This window comes from Urocitellus parryii, chromosome 14 (assembly GCF_045843805.1).
Source record: "Urocitellus parryii isolate mUroPar1 chromosome 14, mUroPar1.hap1, whole genome shotgun sequence".
Classification (NCBI taxonomy): Eukaryota; Metazoa; Chordata; class Mammalia; order Rodentia; family Sciuridae; genus Urocitellus; species Urocitellus parryii.
Window position 1 is genome coordinate 52,519,629 of NC_135544.1, and position 18,686 is coordinate 52,538,314.

Sequence of the window (18,686 nt, forward strand, 5' to 3'; positions counted from 1 at the left end):
CGCGCCGGCCGCAGGCTGCAGGGGAGGGGACGTGGGCGAGGGAGCCCACACTCGCCCGTCCAGCCCACCGGGCTCTGGAGTCCGCGGGGTCTCCGCCGCCGCCTGCCAGGCGACTCGATGGCCTCGGAAGATCTGGCGGGTGCGCTGGCGGCCGTGCTGGGGGGCCAGGGGCTGCGCGTACAGAATTGTGACTCGGGGCCAGCCGGTGAGCCGCCCGCGCCCGTGCGGCTGCGGAAGAACGTCTGCTACGTGGTGCTGGCCGTGTTCCTCAACGAGCAGGTGAGCGTCGGCCCGCGGCCCTCCTCTGGGCCTCGGGAGCGCGCAGCCAGCCCAGGTGGGGACCGAGAGCCAACGGCCGCAGCCACCACTGCACTGTGCGTGGCGCTTCCCAGTTTTACAAAGCACTGTCACACTTGCATCTGAGCCCTGCGATTGTCCCGATAGACAGAGGCGGAAACTGAGGCCCGGGAGCTGTTGGTCCCCCTCAGTAGGCCTCAGCTCCTTGGTATTCCCCCTCCCAGGAGTCTAGTATGGGGTGACACGGAGAGGGACCCTCTAATGGCCTGCTAGGAATGGAATGAGGCGCTTACACTCAGGTCTCTGGCGCCCTGAGAGCTCTTTTTTGGGCTGATGTCTGTACAAGTCAATGTAATGACAGTTACAAGTGGCCAAGGCCATAGGGAGGGGTCACATGGGACGAGATGGGGGTGACTGCTAGCTTCAAAGCTCAGTTCCCGGAGTAGGGACTGGCCACAAGCTGTTTGTAAACCCCAGGGGAAAGTGACAGCTACACTGTGATATATATAAACACCAATCAGTACAGGACAAGTGGAACCCTCATTCTAGGGCCTTATCTCCAGCCCCTGAAGCAGCTCCCAGGCATCTTAGCCCCTTGCTGAAATGGAAGTCTTTCTGAATTCACAGAGGCATAAATTATTACAAAGAAAGTTTTTCTGTAGCCCCCAGCCACACAAGGGCCAGTGTCCTGGACAGCTCAGCATTTTGAAGGTGTCCACCATTGAGGGAGTCTTGGGCTACCACCTTTTAGATCCACTTGGACTCCTGGGTGGGAAGGTTGCTTGTTGGGCTACTCTTCTGGAGCCCCAGACTGCCAGCCAGGTTGGGGGTGAAGATTCTCTCTGCCCCCTCAGGATGAGGTGCTACTGATCCAGGAGGCCAAGAGGGAGTGCCGGGGGTCATGGTACCTTCCTGCGGGGAGAATGGAGCCTGGGGAGACCATCGTGGAGGCACTGCAGCGGGAGGTGAAGGAGGAGGCTGGCCTGCACTGTGAGCCTGTGACACTGCTCTTGGTGGAAGAGCGGGGCCCCTCCTGGATCCGCTTCGTGTTCCTTGCTCGCCCCACAGGTACAGCCCACTTGGTGGCATGTGAGCAGGGGCCAACTGCCACCTTTCCCCCAGCTTGTCCTTTGGTGAGAGGAGCCCTTCCACAGCCAGCCCTGTTCTGACTGGTACAAGATTGGTGCTGGCTGATTGCAGCCTGAGGGCTCATGGCCTCCCTGATCGGGGCTGGAGTTCTTGGGCGTTCTTTTACTTTGCCAGTCCCCACGCTTCTTTTAATACCTTCTCCCTCCCTGTGCCCCAAATCTCCCCTAGGTGGGATTCTCAAGACTTCCAAGGAGGCAGATGCTGAGTCCCTGCAGGCTGCCTGGTACCCACGGATCTCCCTGCCCACTCCACTACGAGCCCATGACATTCTGCACCTGGTAGAGCTAGCTGCCCAGTACCGCCAGCAAGCCAGGCATCCTCTCATCCTGCCCCAAGAGCTTCCTTGCAGTGTGGTCTGCCAGCGGCTGGTGGCCACCTTTACTAATGTACAGACAGTGTGGGTGTTGGTGGGCACAGTGGGGATGCCTCATTTGCCCATCACTGCCTGTGGCTTTACCCCCATGGAGCAGAGGGGTGGCATCAAGGTGGCTGTCCTGCGGCTGCTACAGGAGTGTCTGACCCTGCACAATTTGGCAGTGGAGACCAAGGGGCTGCTTGGATTGCAGCACCTGGGCAAAGAACATACAGATGGCATCTGCCTGAATGTGCTGGTGACGGTGGCTTTTCGGAACCCAGGGATCCAAGATGAGCCCCCGAAGGTTCTGGGTGAGAACTATTCTTGGTGGAAGGTGATGGAGGGAGACCTACAAACCCAGCTCCTACAGAAGCTCCAGGAATCTTCTGTTGTCCCACTAAATAGATAGGGAGGTGCCAGCAAGAGCTGGGCAATAGGACTTCTCTATCAGACTTTGCCTCCCTCCCTCCAAGGCAGGCAGGAGCTGGCAGTCTGATTGCACAGAGAGCAGGGGCAGTTTTCCTGATTCTCAGGGAAACTTTGTGGAACTGGCCACAGGCCCCTGCACTGCCCTAAAAGGGACAGTGCCTTTTAAGCAAGTCTAGAGTGCAAGCACCTAGTTGCCTCGAGGGTACACAGATGCTTCTCCCTAAGTGGATGAGGAGCACTCTGATCCCCAAATGGCATCTCCTCCTCACTTTCTGTGCCCACCTTGGTAAAGGCCTGCATGCTGATTCTTTCAAGCAATTACAACTTCAAGGAGGGTGTAGGGAGGCCTTTGAGGGAGGGCCTCTTGCCAAGTAAATAGATATTGCTCACCTTGCCTTTCCTGCCTAAATGTCTCTGGGGGGGGGGTGAAGTGAGGGAGGCTCTTGTTCAGGAGAACTGCTGCTCCTCTGTCCCACCCACAGCCACCCAGGCGTCCCCCCCTCCACCCAGTGCACCAACAGGGTGGCTGGGGCTGGTACCTCCTGCTGTTCACTGCAACCTCTAAGCCCACCAGGGCTCTTGCCATCTCTTCTGTCCTGCTGGGCAGGATGTGACTGGGAGGGGCCACATCCTTCATGAAAACAGCTCAGACCCCTCCAGAAGTTGAGCAGCTGGGACCCTGGGAAGATGCAGGTGGGTCTGGAGCCGGAAATACCGCCCCTGCCTCTGCCTGAGCTTCCCAGGCTCTGAGCCTACTCCCTCTCGCCTCTGCCTGCTTATATTTTCAGCCCGAGCTGTATTAAACCCTTTCTTCAATTCCTCTGATTCCTGCCAAATCAAGGCAGGAGGTGTGTGTGTGTGTGTGTGTGTGTGTATTTTCAAATAAAAGAACTTTAAGGGAAAACCAAAGTAACAAAGAAAACATATCCTGTGCTGATCACCACATCCAAGGAGTAGATTTCTGATTCCGAGCAGGTGAACACTTGAATGGGCTTTTCTTTGGGTAATTACCCAGGGGAACTCTGGTCTTTCCCAGCCCCTGCCTTCTCTCAGCTGCCATCTTGTCTCTCTGGCCTCTGGAGAGAGGTTGAAATCCTCAGCCCCTCTGAGACACATCTTGTGAATGATGAACCAAACCCTTTTTGGTTCACTCTCAGAGTGTCTGAGAGACACCTCCCCTGCCACTCCAGTCCACACCCAGTCGGTGATATTCCTCCCACTATTCAGCATGGTTGTTTTCCACACGGGGAGCACATGAGAGCCACCTAGAGAACTTCCATACCCTTCTGCCCCATCCCCAAGCTGACTTAACTGCTGGGGGAGACAGGCCGGGCACTGGCATTTTAAAAAGGGTCCAGGTGCGCACATGCCTATAATCCCAGCAATTGGGGAGGCTGATGCAGGAGAATCGCAAGTTCAAGGCCAGCCCCAGCAACTTAATGAAATCCTGTCTTAGAATTAAAAAAAAAAAGGTCTGGGGATATAGCTCAGGGGTTTAAAAGAAGAAAAAAGGCCAGCTTAGGTGATTTTAATGTGCACCCAGTTGAGAGCCACAGGAGGGCCCTTCTCTAAGTTCTCTGCCTGCCTGACCCTGGAATGCTCTTGGTGACCTCTCAGAGGAGCCCTCCCCTCTCAACACATCTAAGGACAAGTATGTTAAATATCAGGCCCGCCCTTCACAAATGAGAGTTACGAGAGTTAACACGCAACAAATCCAGGAAAAGGAGACCTGCATCCAGGCACTCCCACGTGGCCTGTCCCCTCCTGGTCGCTCCCAGGCTGGCAGGCTGTTGTAGATGAGCTGAATAGAAACAGTGTCGTGTGGCTCAGCCAAGAGAGTAGTTCCTGGCAGGTGTGGAGGAATATTGGATTTGCGCTGCCAGAGCCTGTCTCCATTTACCACCCACCTATGCGCCAGTGCTGGAAAAGGAACTGAACCTGTCTTCTTAGGGGTGGAAGATGGGCCCAAATTAGCAGAGAAGCCAGGGTAGGGGATGAGAAGGCTGAAGAAGAACACAGCCATCGTGTCCACGCAGTCACACTGTTTATTGCTGTGCTACCTGGGGGAAGACACCGTGCAAATGCCAAAGTGCATTGATGAGAGGCCTGGGACTCTCGGACCCTCCAACATTTTAAGAATCTGTGTCCAGACCCAATCCAGCCACTGTCTGCTCTCCTGCCACACCAACACCCCGTGCACACGTGCACGGCATTCTTCCAAGCAGCAAGAGTCCTCCCCCGCTGGAGGAATGCGGGAGAGGTAGAGGTCACTGAGTTCCCTCCTCTTTCATGTCACCTCTTGGCAACCTGTGCCAGGCTTCTAGAAGCGGCATGGGCAGGAAAAGGAAGCGAAAGGGGCTCTGGCTTGCTCCTCCTTGCCCAGGAGCGAAGCCAGCAACTGCAGTCCCGCTGTGAGGTAATGCCTGGCTACGCCCGTGTTCCTGCAGGTCGAGACAGATTCGGCCGGGCGGGGTAGCAGACCCAGCCATGGAGTGCACACAGGGAGAACAACACCAGAACCATCTGCCTGTGCCTCAGCCCCTCCCCACCAGGCCTCGGGGGTCTGGAGGCAGAGGTGTCCTGCCCATCTGTACCCTGAGGTCCTGTGCTCCAGCTGTTCCACTGGGAGCATTGAGCGGGGGTGGGGGGGGTGGGGGGGTGGATTTTGGAGAGCAAGGATGTCCTCCCCTGGTCACTGACCTCTCTGCCCAGGTGTTGTGGACCTGCTGAGACTGGTTCAGAAGGCGCCAAAGAGGAAGCAGCTGGAGCTGTGTGGACTGGCACCTGGCTCCCCAGCTCCAAGGCGCCCACCTGCCCTGGCTGCCACGGCTCTGGGGTTCTCATTAGTGGCTGCCCCCGCCTGGGTGCGGAGCATGCTTTGGGCATGTGCCATGAAGCGTTGGGAATTTTGCAACAGTCTCCAGGAGGGCAGGGCAGGAAGAGGGGGATCCCCCACAGTCCCCTTCTCTGCCCCTTCTCCACGGCTCAAGCCAAGAAGGCAAGAAAAAATGACAAATTTCAGCAGCTTCCATGGTGCCTCGTGACAGAGCTTCTGGTCCCCATCTCTCTGGCTTGGGTTCCTTGGAGCCAGGAGCTCAGTCCCCATTGCCCATGGAGTTATCTGTCACAGGTCATGGCCTTGGCCACACAGGGACAGCACTGAGGGGATAGTCCCATAACACCGAAGGGTCAGGGTCTGGGCGCTCGCTGGCCACCACTCACATTCTCCGAGAAGGCCCGAGGACCCTGACTGCCTGGGAAGCCATCTCTCTCTCTCGCTCCTTGGCACTTCAGAAGCCCACTCCCTGAAACCCTGGCCCATGTGGTCAACAGGTCAGGGCCTCCCAGAGTCGGCCTGGGAGCTGAGGCCGCAACCCAGAGGAGAGCAGTGGCAGCGGAGCCAGGCAGGAGGCAGCTTCTGAGCAGAGGTTTGGACAGGAGTCTCCTCACCTGCCCGTCATGCTCCTGGCTCAGACTTGCCCTTCCGGGGGTGGGGAGAGGTTCAGCTGAGGACCATGTGGGGGAAACTTGACGAAAGCAATGGCAGCCAGCTCCTTGCAGAACTCCTCAAGTACGACCACACCCTGAAGGAGGATCTGGTGGTCCAGCCTGAGGGGAGATGGCATAGGGGACATGGCTGGGTGGCAGAGGCATGTGCCTAGCATGACAGCCTAAAATCAAGGCTTGACCCAGTGGCTAGACACGCTCCCAACCTGAGGAACCTTCCACCTCCCCACCCCGAGGCACCACTACCCTCAGTTACTTACTGCTCCCCAGGGACCTGGCCCATCAGTTGCTTGCGTACCAGGAGCAGTTTGCCTGGGAATTGGGGTACCCTCTGAATTCTTTGCATCAAGTCTCCAATCACCTAGAATGGGAACCAGAGAGGACTGAGATGGGAACCAGACATATTTCTGCAGGCTCCCCTGGCCCTGCTGTGCCATAGGGGCGAGCAGGGGGACCTATCTCTCCCTGACTGGCAAGGGTGTCCAGCCCCCAGCCCCCTTCCCTGCTCCCTTCCTTCCTGTTCCCCAGCATTCTTACCCTAACAAGCACAGAGAACAGGCTCCGGCAGCCAGGGGCCAGGTTGATGTAGGGATCCAGGAGGTACTCGTGGATATGGGGGTGGGGGAAGAGGGCGAGCCGGGACAGGACTGAGGTCACTTGCAGGTTCAGGCTGTATGGCTGTAGGGAATGAGATGGACAATACTGAGGATTGGCAGGGGGTGGTGAGCATTTTTTCACTCCCCCAGCAAGGCGCCTGGCTGGTGTGAACGTGTGCGGGGGTGGGAGGCTCACGTGATGTGTGTGTGTCATGGATTCCCTGGGGCTGAGGGCCAAAGCATGTTAGGGCGTGTGAAGCAGAAGCAAGATGGGCTTCCCGCCTGGGGAAAGGCGAGGGGCCACGGAGAGGGAGACCCAGAGATGGGGGTCGAGCCCTGTGGCTAGCCCCTGCTCTCTTGAAGGACTCAGAGGACCCAACCTGCAGTTCTTCTGGGGCCCAATCCTATTGGCTACCTGATCCAAAATCCGGGCCATGCGGTCAAACAGCACTTGGAGGAAGGGACCCTCAAAGAAAGGCCGTTCGGGCTCATGGAGGTCCAGGGGTGCAGGACCCAGGGGCCAGCCCCAGGGGGCGACACGGGAGCTACACTCCTGAAACTGAAGGAGAAAGGAGGAGAGTTGGGGGACAGTTGAAGAAGCAGGCCCAGAAGGGCCCAGCCGAGGGGCCCAATGCAGGAGGGATGGTCCTGGGGCCCCTTGGGCAGGACACCAAAGGAGTTTGTCAACCCAAGGCCTCGGAAGGACAAGAGGGGTACTTACTGCAGAGCTGCCACTTACCAGTCCGTAGGCATCGTGGACATACGTGTCATAGCCAGTCTCCTCCAGGAAAGCTGAGGTCTTGGCCTCCTCCGGCACCAGGCAGAGGAAACTGGGAGACAGAGCCTAGGTGTGGAGGTGCTTCCCTGGGCTCCCCTGCTCACTGGACCCCAAAACAGAACACCGGTCAAGAGGCGCCGACTGCCTAACCTGCTCCCCACCTGTTGACGATCTCGGTAACTGCCGTCTTGCCAGGGGCACTCGTGGGAGGAGCGGCACGAGGTTTTGCAGAAGGTGAAAAGCCGCAGTCGAGGAAGCCGTCGTCGGTGAAGTAGGGGTCTTCCTCCAGATCTCTGCAGCCAGAGCGCCCGGGAGGCACCAATGAATGGATGCTCGTGGGCGTGCTGAGGGCTGGGCTGGGTCCTGGGCAGCCCCCGGCCTCCCAGTTGTACTTACAGGGTGTCCTCATAACTCTCGGGCTCCGGTGAGCCCCGGGCCACGTACAGACGGCCGTCGAGGTTGCACAAGACCAGGTCACGGATGACCTGCTCATGGGGCTTCTGGAGCAGCTCCTCGAACAGCCTCAGTGTGGCGATGCTGATCTGGAGCAAGAGGGGATGGCAGGGTGCCCCCCACCTCAGTGTCTAGGAACTGCTGGCCCAGATAAAGAAAAGTCCTCTAAGGCAGGGGTCACTGCTGTGGCCAGGGGCTAACACGGCAGGCTTTGGGGCGAGAAGTTTATGGAGGGTGGCCCAGGAACCAGGAAAGCTGGGTATAGTTCTCATTTTGTGACCTTGTGTGGTGGGGGTGGGGTAGGGCTGGAAATCGAGCCCAGGGCCTCAAACATGTCAGGCAGGAGATCTACCACCGAGCTATATCCCTAGGCTCTGTTACTTATTTGATGTGCTATCAGAGGTAAGGCCACTGCCTCAGTTTCCCCATCTAAAAAATGGGACTATCAGCTTCCCCTACATCACAGAGGGTTTAAGCCTCCAACAAGCCAAGTAAATGGGAAAACTACGGTAACACACAGCAACACGAAGAGTATATTGTCACAGAAAATTACTGGGTAACAAAAACAGCTCAGCTGCCAATCACCTTGTCATTGCTTTGAGGGGCTCAAGGCCTCAGAGGCAGAATCTCCTGGGCAAGCTAATGAAGATGGGAAGAAGTGCTCAGGAGACCCCCTTGGCAGGGTGGGGGTGAGCAGAGTCAGGCGTCCCTCTGTCTTACCTCGTCGGAGAGGTGGTCGCAGTGTCTGATGAGGTGTGAACACAGGGTGCGGGGGTTGTCCTCAAGGGCTGCAGGCTGCTGGTCAGGGCCCAGGAGGAAGGCCACAGCTTCCTGCAGCAGAGCGGGGGAACGGAGCTGGCGCAGCATGGCGGTCAGCAGCGCGGTGGAGGTCAGGATGCTTTGCTCAGACCTATGGGCAGAGGGCACCTTAGCCAGGCGGGGGATCTGAGCCAGGTGGAGAGAGCACAGGGGCAGGGGGCGAATGGGAGCAGTGCTGCAGGACCCTCGGCTGCTCTCCTTACTTCTTTGGTTAATATGTCCTGGGTTGTGGCCCTGTGCCTACTGAGGTCATATAGTTGGGGTGGGAGGCTGTCATTCAGCCCATGTAGCTCAGAGTGATGTGCCGTCAGGGGCAGCCTGGCAAACTTTAACCAGTGAAGTACACAGACCCAACTCTAGCCAAGGAATTACCTGGTCTTAAAGGGACAGGAAGGGGCTTGGTGCGGTGGGCATGATGCAGACCAGGGCCAAGGCCCAGGAAACCGGACAGATACTTACACATGCAGGAGCTGGGGCTGCAGAGTCTCCACAAACAGCTTATCAGCCACAGCCTTTGCCAAGGTATCTGCAACCACCTGAGTGCCAAAGAGTGTGTCTCCACTGTGTTCACACCCATCACAATTTCCCTGGGAATCTCTGTCTTCACAGTGCCCACATGTCAGACAGAGGGGCTGGGCTCACAGGGACCCTGCTGGCTCCTGGCCCTGGGCAACCAAGTCACTGCTCCACCTGTCCTCGAGATGGGATGGTAAGGGAAGCCGGGAGAGCGCCCTGGCTGGGCCCGCCCCTGCTCACCGCGTGTGCCTCTGTGATAAGGTGGTCGCAGTAATCAAACCAGCCCAGGAAGGCAGCCAGGGCCTCCTTGCCAGGGAAGGACGCTTCATCAGATGGGGCACTGGGTAACCTAGGGAAGCGGAAGGTGGGAAGTCTGGAGGGCCAGAGAAAAACTTCAAGATCTTCCCCAAGGACAGCTGGGAGTGGGCCCTCTCCTCCTCCTCTGGAGCCACTATTGTTGGGACCAGTTCTACGGCAGGCCTTGTGATCAAGACTGCAAAAGTGAAGCTTCCAGAAGGCTGACAAAGCCCTTGGGGATTCTCTGTAACCTCCAGAAGAAGGTGGCCAGCAGGGACTCCCATCCCATGTGGAAAACCAGAGAAATCAGAAACCGGCCTTCCCCGGCCAAGGACCTACCTCCAGCTGATGCCCTCTAGAGCTGCGATGTCTGCGGGGTCGAGGAAGGCAGGTAGGGATCGGTACAGCTGGCAAAGGTGCTCTGCGATGGCCACGCAACAGGGGCTGCTCTGCACCAGGTAGGTGGCAGCTGCTGGGGAGGCCACACTTACCAGGAGCAGCAAGTTCTCCTGGGCCTTCAGGGCCACTCGACTCTTCTAAGGGGTTGGGGACATACATCAGGGACATGCATCTGAACCCCCAGATGGCCTCCTAGCAACTCACCCCACCCTTCCTGTCTCCACCCTTGTCATCTCTATGGCCAGCACCTTGCTCTTGCACAGTCCAAGCAGGGAGGTGATCAGGGTGCTCTCCCCGGTCCCACTCTCTGGCCCCTCAGTCTCAGCAGGCAGGTGGCTGTTCAAGGCCTGGGCCCCACAGTGCTCCCCATCCAGCTGGGATCCTTTGTCAGGAGCACTGCTGTGGAAATGGTCCTTGTCTGCGTGGCAGGCTGAGTCTTTGGACAGGGCGGTAGACTCTCTGGGTGCCTTCTTCCTACTGATGATTTTTTTACCCTGCAAAGAAGGAGGGATGCCAGGTCACAGTGGAGAACATTCTCCTGGGACCTCCCTTAAGAGTGCAGGGACAGGGCCTCAGCCTGGAGTCACAGAGAAGCTGCCTGTGACCTCTCCTGCTTGCTCAAAGGGTTTAGGGGGTTCCAGGTCCTCCTCTTCCTGCTCTCTGCAGAAATGCTTACTTCCAGGATGTAGGTGAGCAGCTCTGGATCCTGCTGGATCTTGGAGCAGAGGACGCTGGTGAACTGCACCTCCTCCTTTTCTGTGAGGGATCCAGGGACTGACCCACCAAGTCTGAGAAGTTTCTGGAAGGGTAACAGGGCAGAAACAGGGGAGTAGGGTGGTGGGGAAGGAGGGCCTCCTACCCAGACACCCCTTGGCTTCCTGGCCCCTCACCTGCACAGGCCTGTGGACACTGAGGTAATGCAGCAGGGGGTGTTGCACCTGGGCCAGGACTTTGCTGAAGAACTGGAACACCTGCTGCCGCATGCCTGGGGGGTACTGGGGGTGGGAACAGAGTGCCCTGTCAGTCGAGGCCACAGCTACCTGCCCAGAACGCTACTCCCCAGAAAACCATGGGCTCACCTCCTCCTCATCTCAGCTCAGAGGCTGCCTTCTCACAAAGTGTCCTTCCCTTGCCTGATGTTTCAAACCCGCCTTCCTTGTGCTCCAACCTCCTTTCCTGCCTTAGTTTTCTCATAACTGAGAAGTTATCAAACATACTACAGCTGGCCCTCTACATCCTCCAACCTTAGATCAAAACTATTAAAATGCAAAAATCCCACATTGCATCTATACTGCAGATGTACAGACATTTTTCTTGTCATTATTCCCTAATCAATGCAGCAGAACAACTAATTTCATAGCATTTATTTTGATTCTGATACCAGGGATTGAACCCAGGGAAGCTTTACCACAGAGCCACATTCCTAAACCTTTCAATTTATTTTTGAGACAGGGTCTTGCTAACGTTACTTAGGGCCTTGCTAAGTTGCAGAAGCTGACCTTGAACTTTTTTTTTAAATACTATTTTATTTTTATTTATTTTATTTATTTATTTTTATGTGGTGCTGAGAATCAAACCCAGGGCCTGAGCCACAACCCCAGTCCTGCCTTGAACTTTCAATCCTCCTGCCTCAGCCTCTTGAGTCACTAGGATTGCAGGCATGTGCCACTGCGCCCAGCCAGCACTTAAATTTGTATTAGGCATTGTAAGTAATCTAAAGATGACTTTTTTTTTTTCCAGTACTGGGGATTGAACCCAGGAGTCCTCTACCACTGAGCTACAACCCCAGCCCTTTTATTTACTTATTTATTTATTTATTTATTTATTGAGGCAAGGTCTTGCTAAGTTGTCCAGGCTGGCCTCAAACTTCTGCCTCAGCCTCCACAGTCTCTGGGATTATACACGTATATAAACCACACCTGGCCAGATACAATTTAAAGGTACAGGAGGATACATATAGCTTATATGCAAACATGGTCCTCCCTTGGTATATCCATGGAACACTGGATCCAGGACCCCTTTCTAGAATAAGGGACTTGAGCATCCATTGATTTGGTATTCAAGGGGAGATGGAGTGGGGTCCTGGAACCAATCCCCCTTGGATAACAAGGGCCAACTGTACACAGTTATCCGGCCCCTCACCCATGAGGATTCCTCTCTTCTTGTCACTGCTGTGTCTAGAACACAGCCTGGCACACTTCAGGTGTTCAGTATATCTTTGCTGAATGAGCATAAAAATAAGAGTCCCTGGGAGGAGATGGGATGTCCCAAGTGAGACAGCCACAGTAATCCTTTCCTTTTGGCTCACTCACCCTTAGTGTGTGTGAGTATGGGTGGGACAGGGTAGAAAAGCCTGGAATCCAGGGGCTGGCTAGAGTGGAAGTTTCTGGAGGCTCCTTGGGCATACCCACCTCGGCCTTGCCCAGCGTGCATAGGGTCTCCAGGATCCTGTGCTGCAGCAGGTATTCTAGACAGGGCCCTGCCTCGCCAGCCGCCACCTGCTGCCGCTCCTCATACACCAGGATGTCCAGCATCTGCCTCAACCGCCAGGGAATATCTGTTTTCTTGACTGGGGTGTTTTCATCTAATTGAGATTCAGGAAGCAAGGGTGAGTAGGATGAAAATGGGCATTTGGCTTAAAAACTGTACCCTCTCCTGCAGAACCCGGAAGGGGTAGGTCACACCTGGGAGATGAGGGAAGGGGTTGAGGACAACCAGGAAATGGAAGTTTACAGTTCATATATCTTTTTTTTTTTTATTTATTTTTTAGTTCTCGGCGGACACAACATCTTTGTTGGTATGTGGTGCTGAGGATCGAACCCGGGCCGCACGCATGCCAGGTGAGCGCGCTACCGCTGAGCCACATCTCCAGCCCCAGTTCATATATCTTAAAAGTCCTTTTGGATGAGGCCCAGGATATGGCCCCAGCACTTTATCACAGGGTAATTTTCCTACCAAATCCGAGACAAGGACACATCATGGGCCCACAGAAAGACATTTTAGAAGCTGCCTGCCTGTCTGCTCTGGGCTTGAGTGAGCAGCTGAGGGCTTAGGGGTCTGTCACATACAAGGCTATTTCTAGCAGCTTCCTGAGTGACAACCTCCTGGGGCCTGTTTATGCCCCTTTTCCACTCACAAAGGACAGCACCGTTTTTTTACAAAGCATAAATCAATCTGCACACCACCCCAACCTGTTCCACCATCATGGAGGAGCTGGTTGGTGGGGCCTCAGGAGTCAGCCTCACAGGGTGCTGGGTTTTTACAGAGAACGTTTTGGGACTTGCCTTGGAGCACCCCCTAGCTTTCCTCTAAAGAATAGGTTCTTCGGCAAGGCGGCCTACCTCATCCTCTCAGGATGCCTCAGGTCTAGGAACCATTTTGGAAATTAAAAATTGGATGCAGATCTGATAAGAGAGCTGTAAAGGGGTGGTTCCCAACTGGGTGTGTGTATGGGGCGGTCAGTGTCTGAAGACAGTTATGGTTGTTATGATGGAGGGGCAGGAGGTGGAGAACTGCTGCTCTACAGACAAAACTGCACAAAACATTTCCCCTCTACAAGAACAATACTGTCCAAATGTCGACTGTGCCGACACTGAGAACCCTGAGCTAACAGAGGGTCATAAGAGTGCCCAAAGGCCACTTTGTGATTTCTTGGGCTGGTTCAGGCTGGAAAAAAAGGCTTTAGGAACAGTGTAGCCTAGAATCACACAGTCTGAACGCTGGGAGGTGGAAAGCTAAGGATGCAGGATCTGGTTACCTGGCAACCATTCTCCATCTACCAATCCAGGCATGTTGACTACAAAGCAACCAATCAGATTCTGCCCCTCAGTGAGTGATCTTAGAGGCCAAATGACCCAAGGCTTTGGCCCTCTAAGGTGTTAGCTTAAAGAGAAGGACCAGGCATAGGCCAGACCTTGGTTTTGGTTCTCTTCCTGTCCCAGATCTCTACAAGGGACATGTCCCTAGGCTGGCCCAGGGAAAGGGGAATGCGTTCTGTTTCTTTTCACCAGTAACCCTAGGCACAGGCACTTGGGGGATAAAGGCCTGGAGGTTCTACCTAGCAGGAAGCTGAGGCAAGTGAAGCCACCTTCACCCTGCAGTCAGGCCAACAAGATCCCCAACCCCCATGTCCCTGCTCATCCCGCAAACAGCTCCTCTCCTAAAAGGTGAGGATGCAGTCTGCAACCACACCACAAAGACAGGCAACCAGGGCTCTGTATCCCCTTCTGTTCCCTGTCTTCACGGGCTTGGCCCCGACTCTGGCAGTGGATGTCAGCTACACTGTGACCCTCTGACCAAGTCCTCCTCCAGGAGCCCCCGGGCTGGGGAGAAGCGGCCCCACCTGTGCTCTCGATGTAGTAGTGGGTGACGCCCTTCCAGTGCTCCACGAAGGCCTGCAGCAGGTCGATGCTGGGTTCCCGCTGCAGAGAGAGCAGAGCCACAACCTCAGTGGGGCTCCGTAACCATGAGCTCTGCCTCCGGTGCTCCCAGGGACAAACACCCCACACTCCTGCGATGTGCCAGTCTGGTGGGCACGAGGCCCTGGAAGAGGCACTCCACTCTAGCCTTTCAAAGAGAAGAGGAACATCTCTCCCTGACCCACAAGCACCGTCTCCATCACTTTCCAAGGTCCTCCCGGCATCACTCCCCACGGCCCCTCCCTTCCACAGGTCCCTATCCAGCACACCCCGTCCTGGGGAGCTAAGCCTGTTGATGGGGAAACAGACAGCACTTCAACACAACCTGGTCACGCTACAAGACAGGCACAGGCAGGAACCAAAACATGTGCAACGATAAAAAGTGAGAGCAGGAGGCGGTGGCTTGTCATCCCAGCGGCTCAGGAGGCTGAGGCAGGAGGATCCTGAGTTCAAAGCCAGCCTCAGCAAAATCGAGGGGCTAAGCAGCTCAGTGAGACCCTGTCTCTAAATAAAATACAAAATAGGGCTGGGGCTGGGGCTCAGTGGTTGAGTGCCCCTGAGTTCAATCCCTAGTATCCCCCCCCCCAAAAAAAGTGGGAAACACTGCAAAGACAAGGCTTTAGGTCCCTTCAATCAGAGTTATGAAAATCGGTGTTCAGGGCTGGGGCTGTGGCTCAGAGGTAGAGAGTTTGCCTAGCATGCGTGAGGCACTGGGTTCGATCCTGAGCACCACATACAAATAAAAAATAAAGATACTGTGGACACCTATAACTAAAACAACTAATAAATATTTTTAAAGAAAGAAAGAAAATCGGTGTTCACCACCATGACAGACTATTCAGCTGGACAGGGCACATCAGCAAGACACAGAAGAGGTGGCCTACTATGGGTTTCCCTCTTTCGTCCAAGGTTTCAGGCTGCACCCCTTAACCCCTAGTTGATTACCCTTGGCCCCTGCCTTCTGAGAGAGTTGGGCCACTGTTCCGAGCAAGCCCCTCAGCTCCCCTCTTCTGTGAAAGCTCTCTCCATCTCCATGTTCTCAGACCCAGTGATCAGCACTTTCCCTGGAAACTTCTCCAAAAAAGGCCATTCCTCTTTTGTTGCAGAGCGAATGTCTGCAGGAGGAATATGCGTGTCAAACAGTCCCTACCCATAGGTGCTCATTTTCAACCTCTAGGTTCTTGCCCAGGGCACTCAATGCTCTGGGGTCCTTGAGTCCCTCTACACTCGCCTTGGTCCCCCAGCAAGACCCAGCAAAAGGCTGGTAGCTCCAGAAAGCCCTGTCCTGGACTCCTGCCTGAATGCGGCTCCACAGAGCTGGCCACACATTCGTCAGGTCACTGCACAGTGTCTTTTAAGAGCCTGGTAGGTGCAGAGTGCCATGCTAGATGCTGCCACAACACAAGAATGACTAAGCCTCAGTCCTCTAGAAACAGAAAGGATCTGAAATCACAATGAATAACTAAACTACAAAGGAGTAGTATGAGGCTCCAGGAGAGACGGAAAGGGGCCTCTCACAAAAGAGGGGTCACATCTAACAGGCCAGAACAGGGAAGGCTTTACTGAGGCCACACCTGAACTCAAGCTTGAACGAGGTCAGATTTCGACTGAGAAGGAAGACATTCCCTCCAGAAGGAACTCCAAGGTGCATCTGGGGAAGGACAGGGTTGATGAGTTTGCAGGGTCTCCAAGGCCAACCCAAGAAGTCCGGGTATTATTTTGCAGGCAGCTAGGAGCAGGTCAATGCCACCTTCTAAGCAGTGTTTGAGGAAGATTCATTTGACAGCCTCCTATAGGAGAGCAGGCAAAGGCAGGAAGGATGCGTAGGAGCCAGAGCGTCAGGGGGAGAAAGCTGGACACTGGGAAGGAGAGCTTGAAGCACTCCTCATCCTGGCCCCAATCTTGTGCTCCTTCAGTTGACTACAGGGACCATGACCCTTCTTGAAGTGTCACCTCCCACAGACTTCCAAATACTCCACGATGAGCTACTCTATCTTATTACTGTCTATGTGACGCCACTGGACTGCAAAGTCACTTCTGCTGAACCAAGAGCCCCCCTAGACCAAAGAATACTCCTCATAAACTACCTATCCCTGTAAACTCCCAAGAACACTCTCTCCACAGCTCCTCACCTTGGGAAGCCCTCGAACCCCCGAAGAGCACAATTATCTGTTCTGTGATGGGGTCTCACCTCCATCAAATTTCATTCACAGTCTCAAAAAAAAAAAAAAAAAAAAACCAACAATAAAAAAAAAAAAAAACTTAAGCTGAGCTTCAACCAAAAATACTACTACTCAGTTACTCAGTTAAGACCAGAAAGCCCAAGAGAGCTGGGCAGGCCAGCCAGCAAAGCTGTTGAGAGAAAGCTGCAGGCCTCCTGAATGTCACTAGCTACTCTAATGCCAGACCAAAGAACTTGCCCCAAACAGTTTCTTTTTAGAAATATTAGTTTTAGAAAGAACCCAAATGATTCTTATTCTTGCTGGTCAGGAGAAGGAAGGAAGGGGTACTCTTCCAGGGTCACAGTGACTTAATCATTCAGCACAGGGAAAGACTTAGATCCCCAACAAAGGGGTAAAGTGGGAGAGGGATTCTCCATGTCAGTGGATCACACAGGACCACACTTCCAGGACCATCTATATGTTGCATATGGTGGTGGTGGGGAGATTACCTGCCTAAAAATATCTGCTCCCAATATCTCCAGAGCCATGCCTGATCTTCCTGCATTTTAAGGAACAGGTGGGCCTGCCCATTCTTCCTCCTTGTAGACAGACCTTTTCCCACAGGTGGAATTAGTTGATCAGATCACTTTCTAAAATGACAGCCGTGGAGGCTGGGCACAGATAGGAAAGAAAGGAAAGGCCACTTTGGAACCCCTCCTCCATGGGGTGACCAGGCCCAGGGTCTCCTGCAGAGAGGGACTGGGAAGCAAAAAAGAGGGGTGGGGTGTGAGTAGAAGGTTCTCACTTTCCTAACAAGTCTGCCAAGGTAGGGTCACCATGACTGCTGACAGAGGAGCAGGTTCTGGGGGAGAGGGGTGCAACCCAAGTATGTTTCTCCTAGAACAATTTGATACACTAAACTCACCATTAGGAGAACAAGAACTAACTTCACAGCTTCTTGGCAAAGCTGCGTTAAAGAGAGGGCTCACCTCCCACCCCATCTAAACTGCACTTTATCTGGCTGAATGAAGTGAACCCTCGGGGGCTGCCTGGAACCTGCCCTCTGTCCCAAAAGAAAATGGCGAAAAAAACCCACCCATACTGACAGAATGGGAAAAACCAATACACTCTTTCACACCAGGCCACCCAGGGGCTGCCGGCCCCTCCCTTGATCAGGGTCAATTCGGCTCGTGTGGTGTGGGATGCGTGCTGGAGACCGGGGTTCTCCCACGGAGGGCTATTTGAGGGCACTGTTTCTTTCCGCGTCTTGGACACTTGGTCACTCAGGGCCGGTACTTCCCACGGCCTGACCGCCATCAGGGTGTTGGGAGTTGTGCGGGGCTCGGAAGAGGGGAAGGGGCGTTTTTCAGACCCAGGTGAGGGAGGGACGGAGGGGCTACGGCCAGGGGAGGGCAGCAGACAGGGGCGGGGCAGGGGGCTTCGGGGGAGTCGGGGAGGGAGCTGTGGTGACGTGGGAGCGCCCCGGGACGCAGCGTCGGGAACGGGGAGAGCGGTGGCGGGCGACAGCACGGCAGGAAGCAGTCCCGGCCAGGGTCAGGGAAGCGGGGCGGTCTGGGGAGGATCCGGAGCCCTGCGCCTGCGGAGGCGCCGACCGGCGGGAGGCCCGGGAGCGGCCGGGCCGCGGAGGGGTCCTGCCCGAGGGGCCCGCGCCCGCCCGCCGCCCGGCCCGCGCCCGCCCTCCGGCCCGCGGCTCACCGCCCCCACGGCCTCCTGCAGCAGCGCCCCGAGCCGGCTCAGCATGATGGCGGCCCGGCCGGCTCCGGGCGGCGGCGGCGGCGCGCTGGCGGAGGAGGCGCCGGGCGGCGGAGGCGGGGCCGGGCCCTGCGCCCCGCCCCGGCCCGGTCCGGCCCACGGGCTGGGGACGCGCGCGGCCGGCGGGTCCGGGTCGCTGAGGTCGGCGCGCGGGGGGCATCCGGTGCCACAAACCAGGTGCCAGCCGGAGCCACGCAGCGCGCAGCCGTGCCGTGCGGTGCCACCGGGCGTCCTGGGGAGCCGGTGACCGCCAGCGACCTGGCCTTAAGAAGGGCCCTTTAGGGAGGATCGGATGTCCCTTGATGAGGAGCTAGAACTCCTTCTGAATTGAGGGTGTGCGCCCTACTTCGCGCCCCAGCCTTGCGCACAGAGTGGCCCCGGCCACCTGTGGCTGTGGCGCGGCGGAGACGTGCTGGTCCTGCCCGAAGCGCAAGGCCAAGGACACCCAGACTCGGAAAGTGTGGCAGGAAGAGAAAGAATGTTAAATAGTTCCCTAATCATGTTTTATGTTGATTGCATGTTGGGAAGGCAATGGGTTAGGAATATTGGGTTAAATAAAATATATTGTTAACTAATTACACTTGTTGCTTTGTACTCACCCGGCTCCCCCCGCCCCCCCCACTGGAGATTGAACCCAGGGGCACTCTATCCCTGAGCTACATTTCCAGCCCTTTTTTATTTTATTTTTCTTTATTTTTTAATACTAGGGATTGAATCCAAGGGTGGTCTACCACTGAG

General features: G+C 55.6%; 2 protein-coding genes across 5 annotated transcripts; one reads left to right on the forward strand and one right to left on the reverse strand.

The window, feature by feature from the left end:
* On the forward strand, positions 1-2,619 carry Nudt18 (nudix hydrolase 18). The gene is made up of 3 exons (XM_026397509.2): positions 1-279; positions 1,152-1,365; positions 1,615-2,619. The coding sequence occupies exons 1-3, from the start codon at positions 118-120 to the stop codon at positions 2,208-2,210; spliced, it is 972 nt and encodes a 323-aa protein (XP_026253294.1). The 5' UTR covers positions 1-117; the 3' UTR covers positions 2,211-2,619.
* Positions 2,620-5,149: 2,530 nt separating this feature from the next.
* On the reverse strand, positions 5,150-17,987 carry Fhip2b (FHF complex subunit HOOK interacting protein 2B). 4 transcript variants are annotated; one of them, XM_026397514.1, is made up of 18 exons: positions 17,892-17,973; positions 16,685-16,934; positions 13,938-14,016; positions 12,007-12,179; positions 10,486-10,590; positions 10,272-10,394; positions 9,844-10,089; positions 9,536-9,732; positions 9,140-9,248; positions 8,843-8,919; positions 8,285-8,474; positions 7,508-7,653; positions 7,273-7,404; positions 7,073-7,163; positions 6,749-6,892; positions 6,275-6,415; positions 5,998-6,098; positions 5,150-5,839 (listed from the first exon to the last, which is right to left on the reverse strand). In XM_026397514.1, the coding sequence occupies exons 2-18, from the start codon at positions 16,721-16,723 to the stop codon at positions 5,701-5,703; spliced, it is 2,232 nt and encodes a 743-aa protein (XP_026253299.1). In that variant the 5' UTR covers positions 16,724-16,934; positions 17,892-17,973; the 3' UTR covers positions 5,150-5,700. The 4 variants fall into 4 exon arrangements, with proteins under 4 accessions (XP_026253299.1, XP_026253298.1, XP_026253301.1 ...); XM_026397513.1 differs by lacking the exon at positions 16,685-16,934 and having other exon boundaries at positions 17,892-17,987; XM_026397516.2 differs by lacking the exons at positions 16,685-16,934; positions 17,892-17,973 and adding an exon at positions 16,146-16,227.
* Between the last annotated feature and the right edge of the window lie 699 nt (positions 17,988-18,686).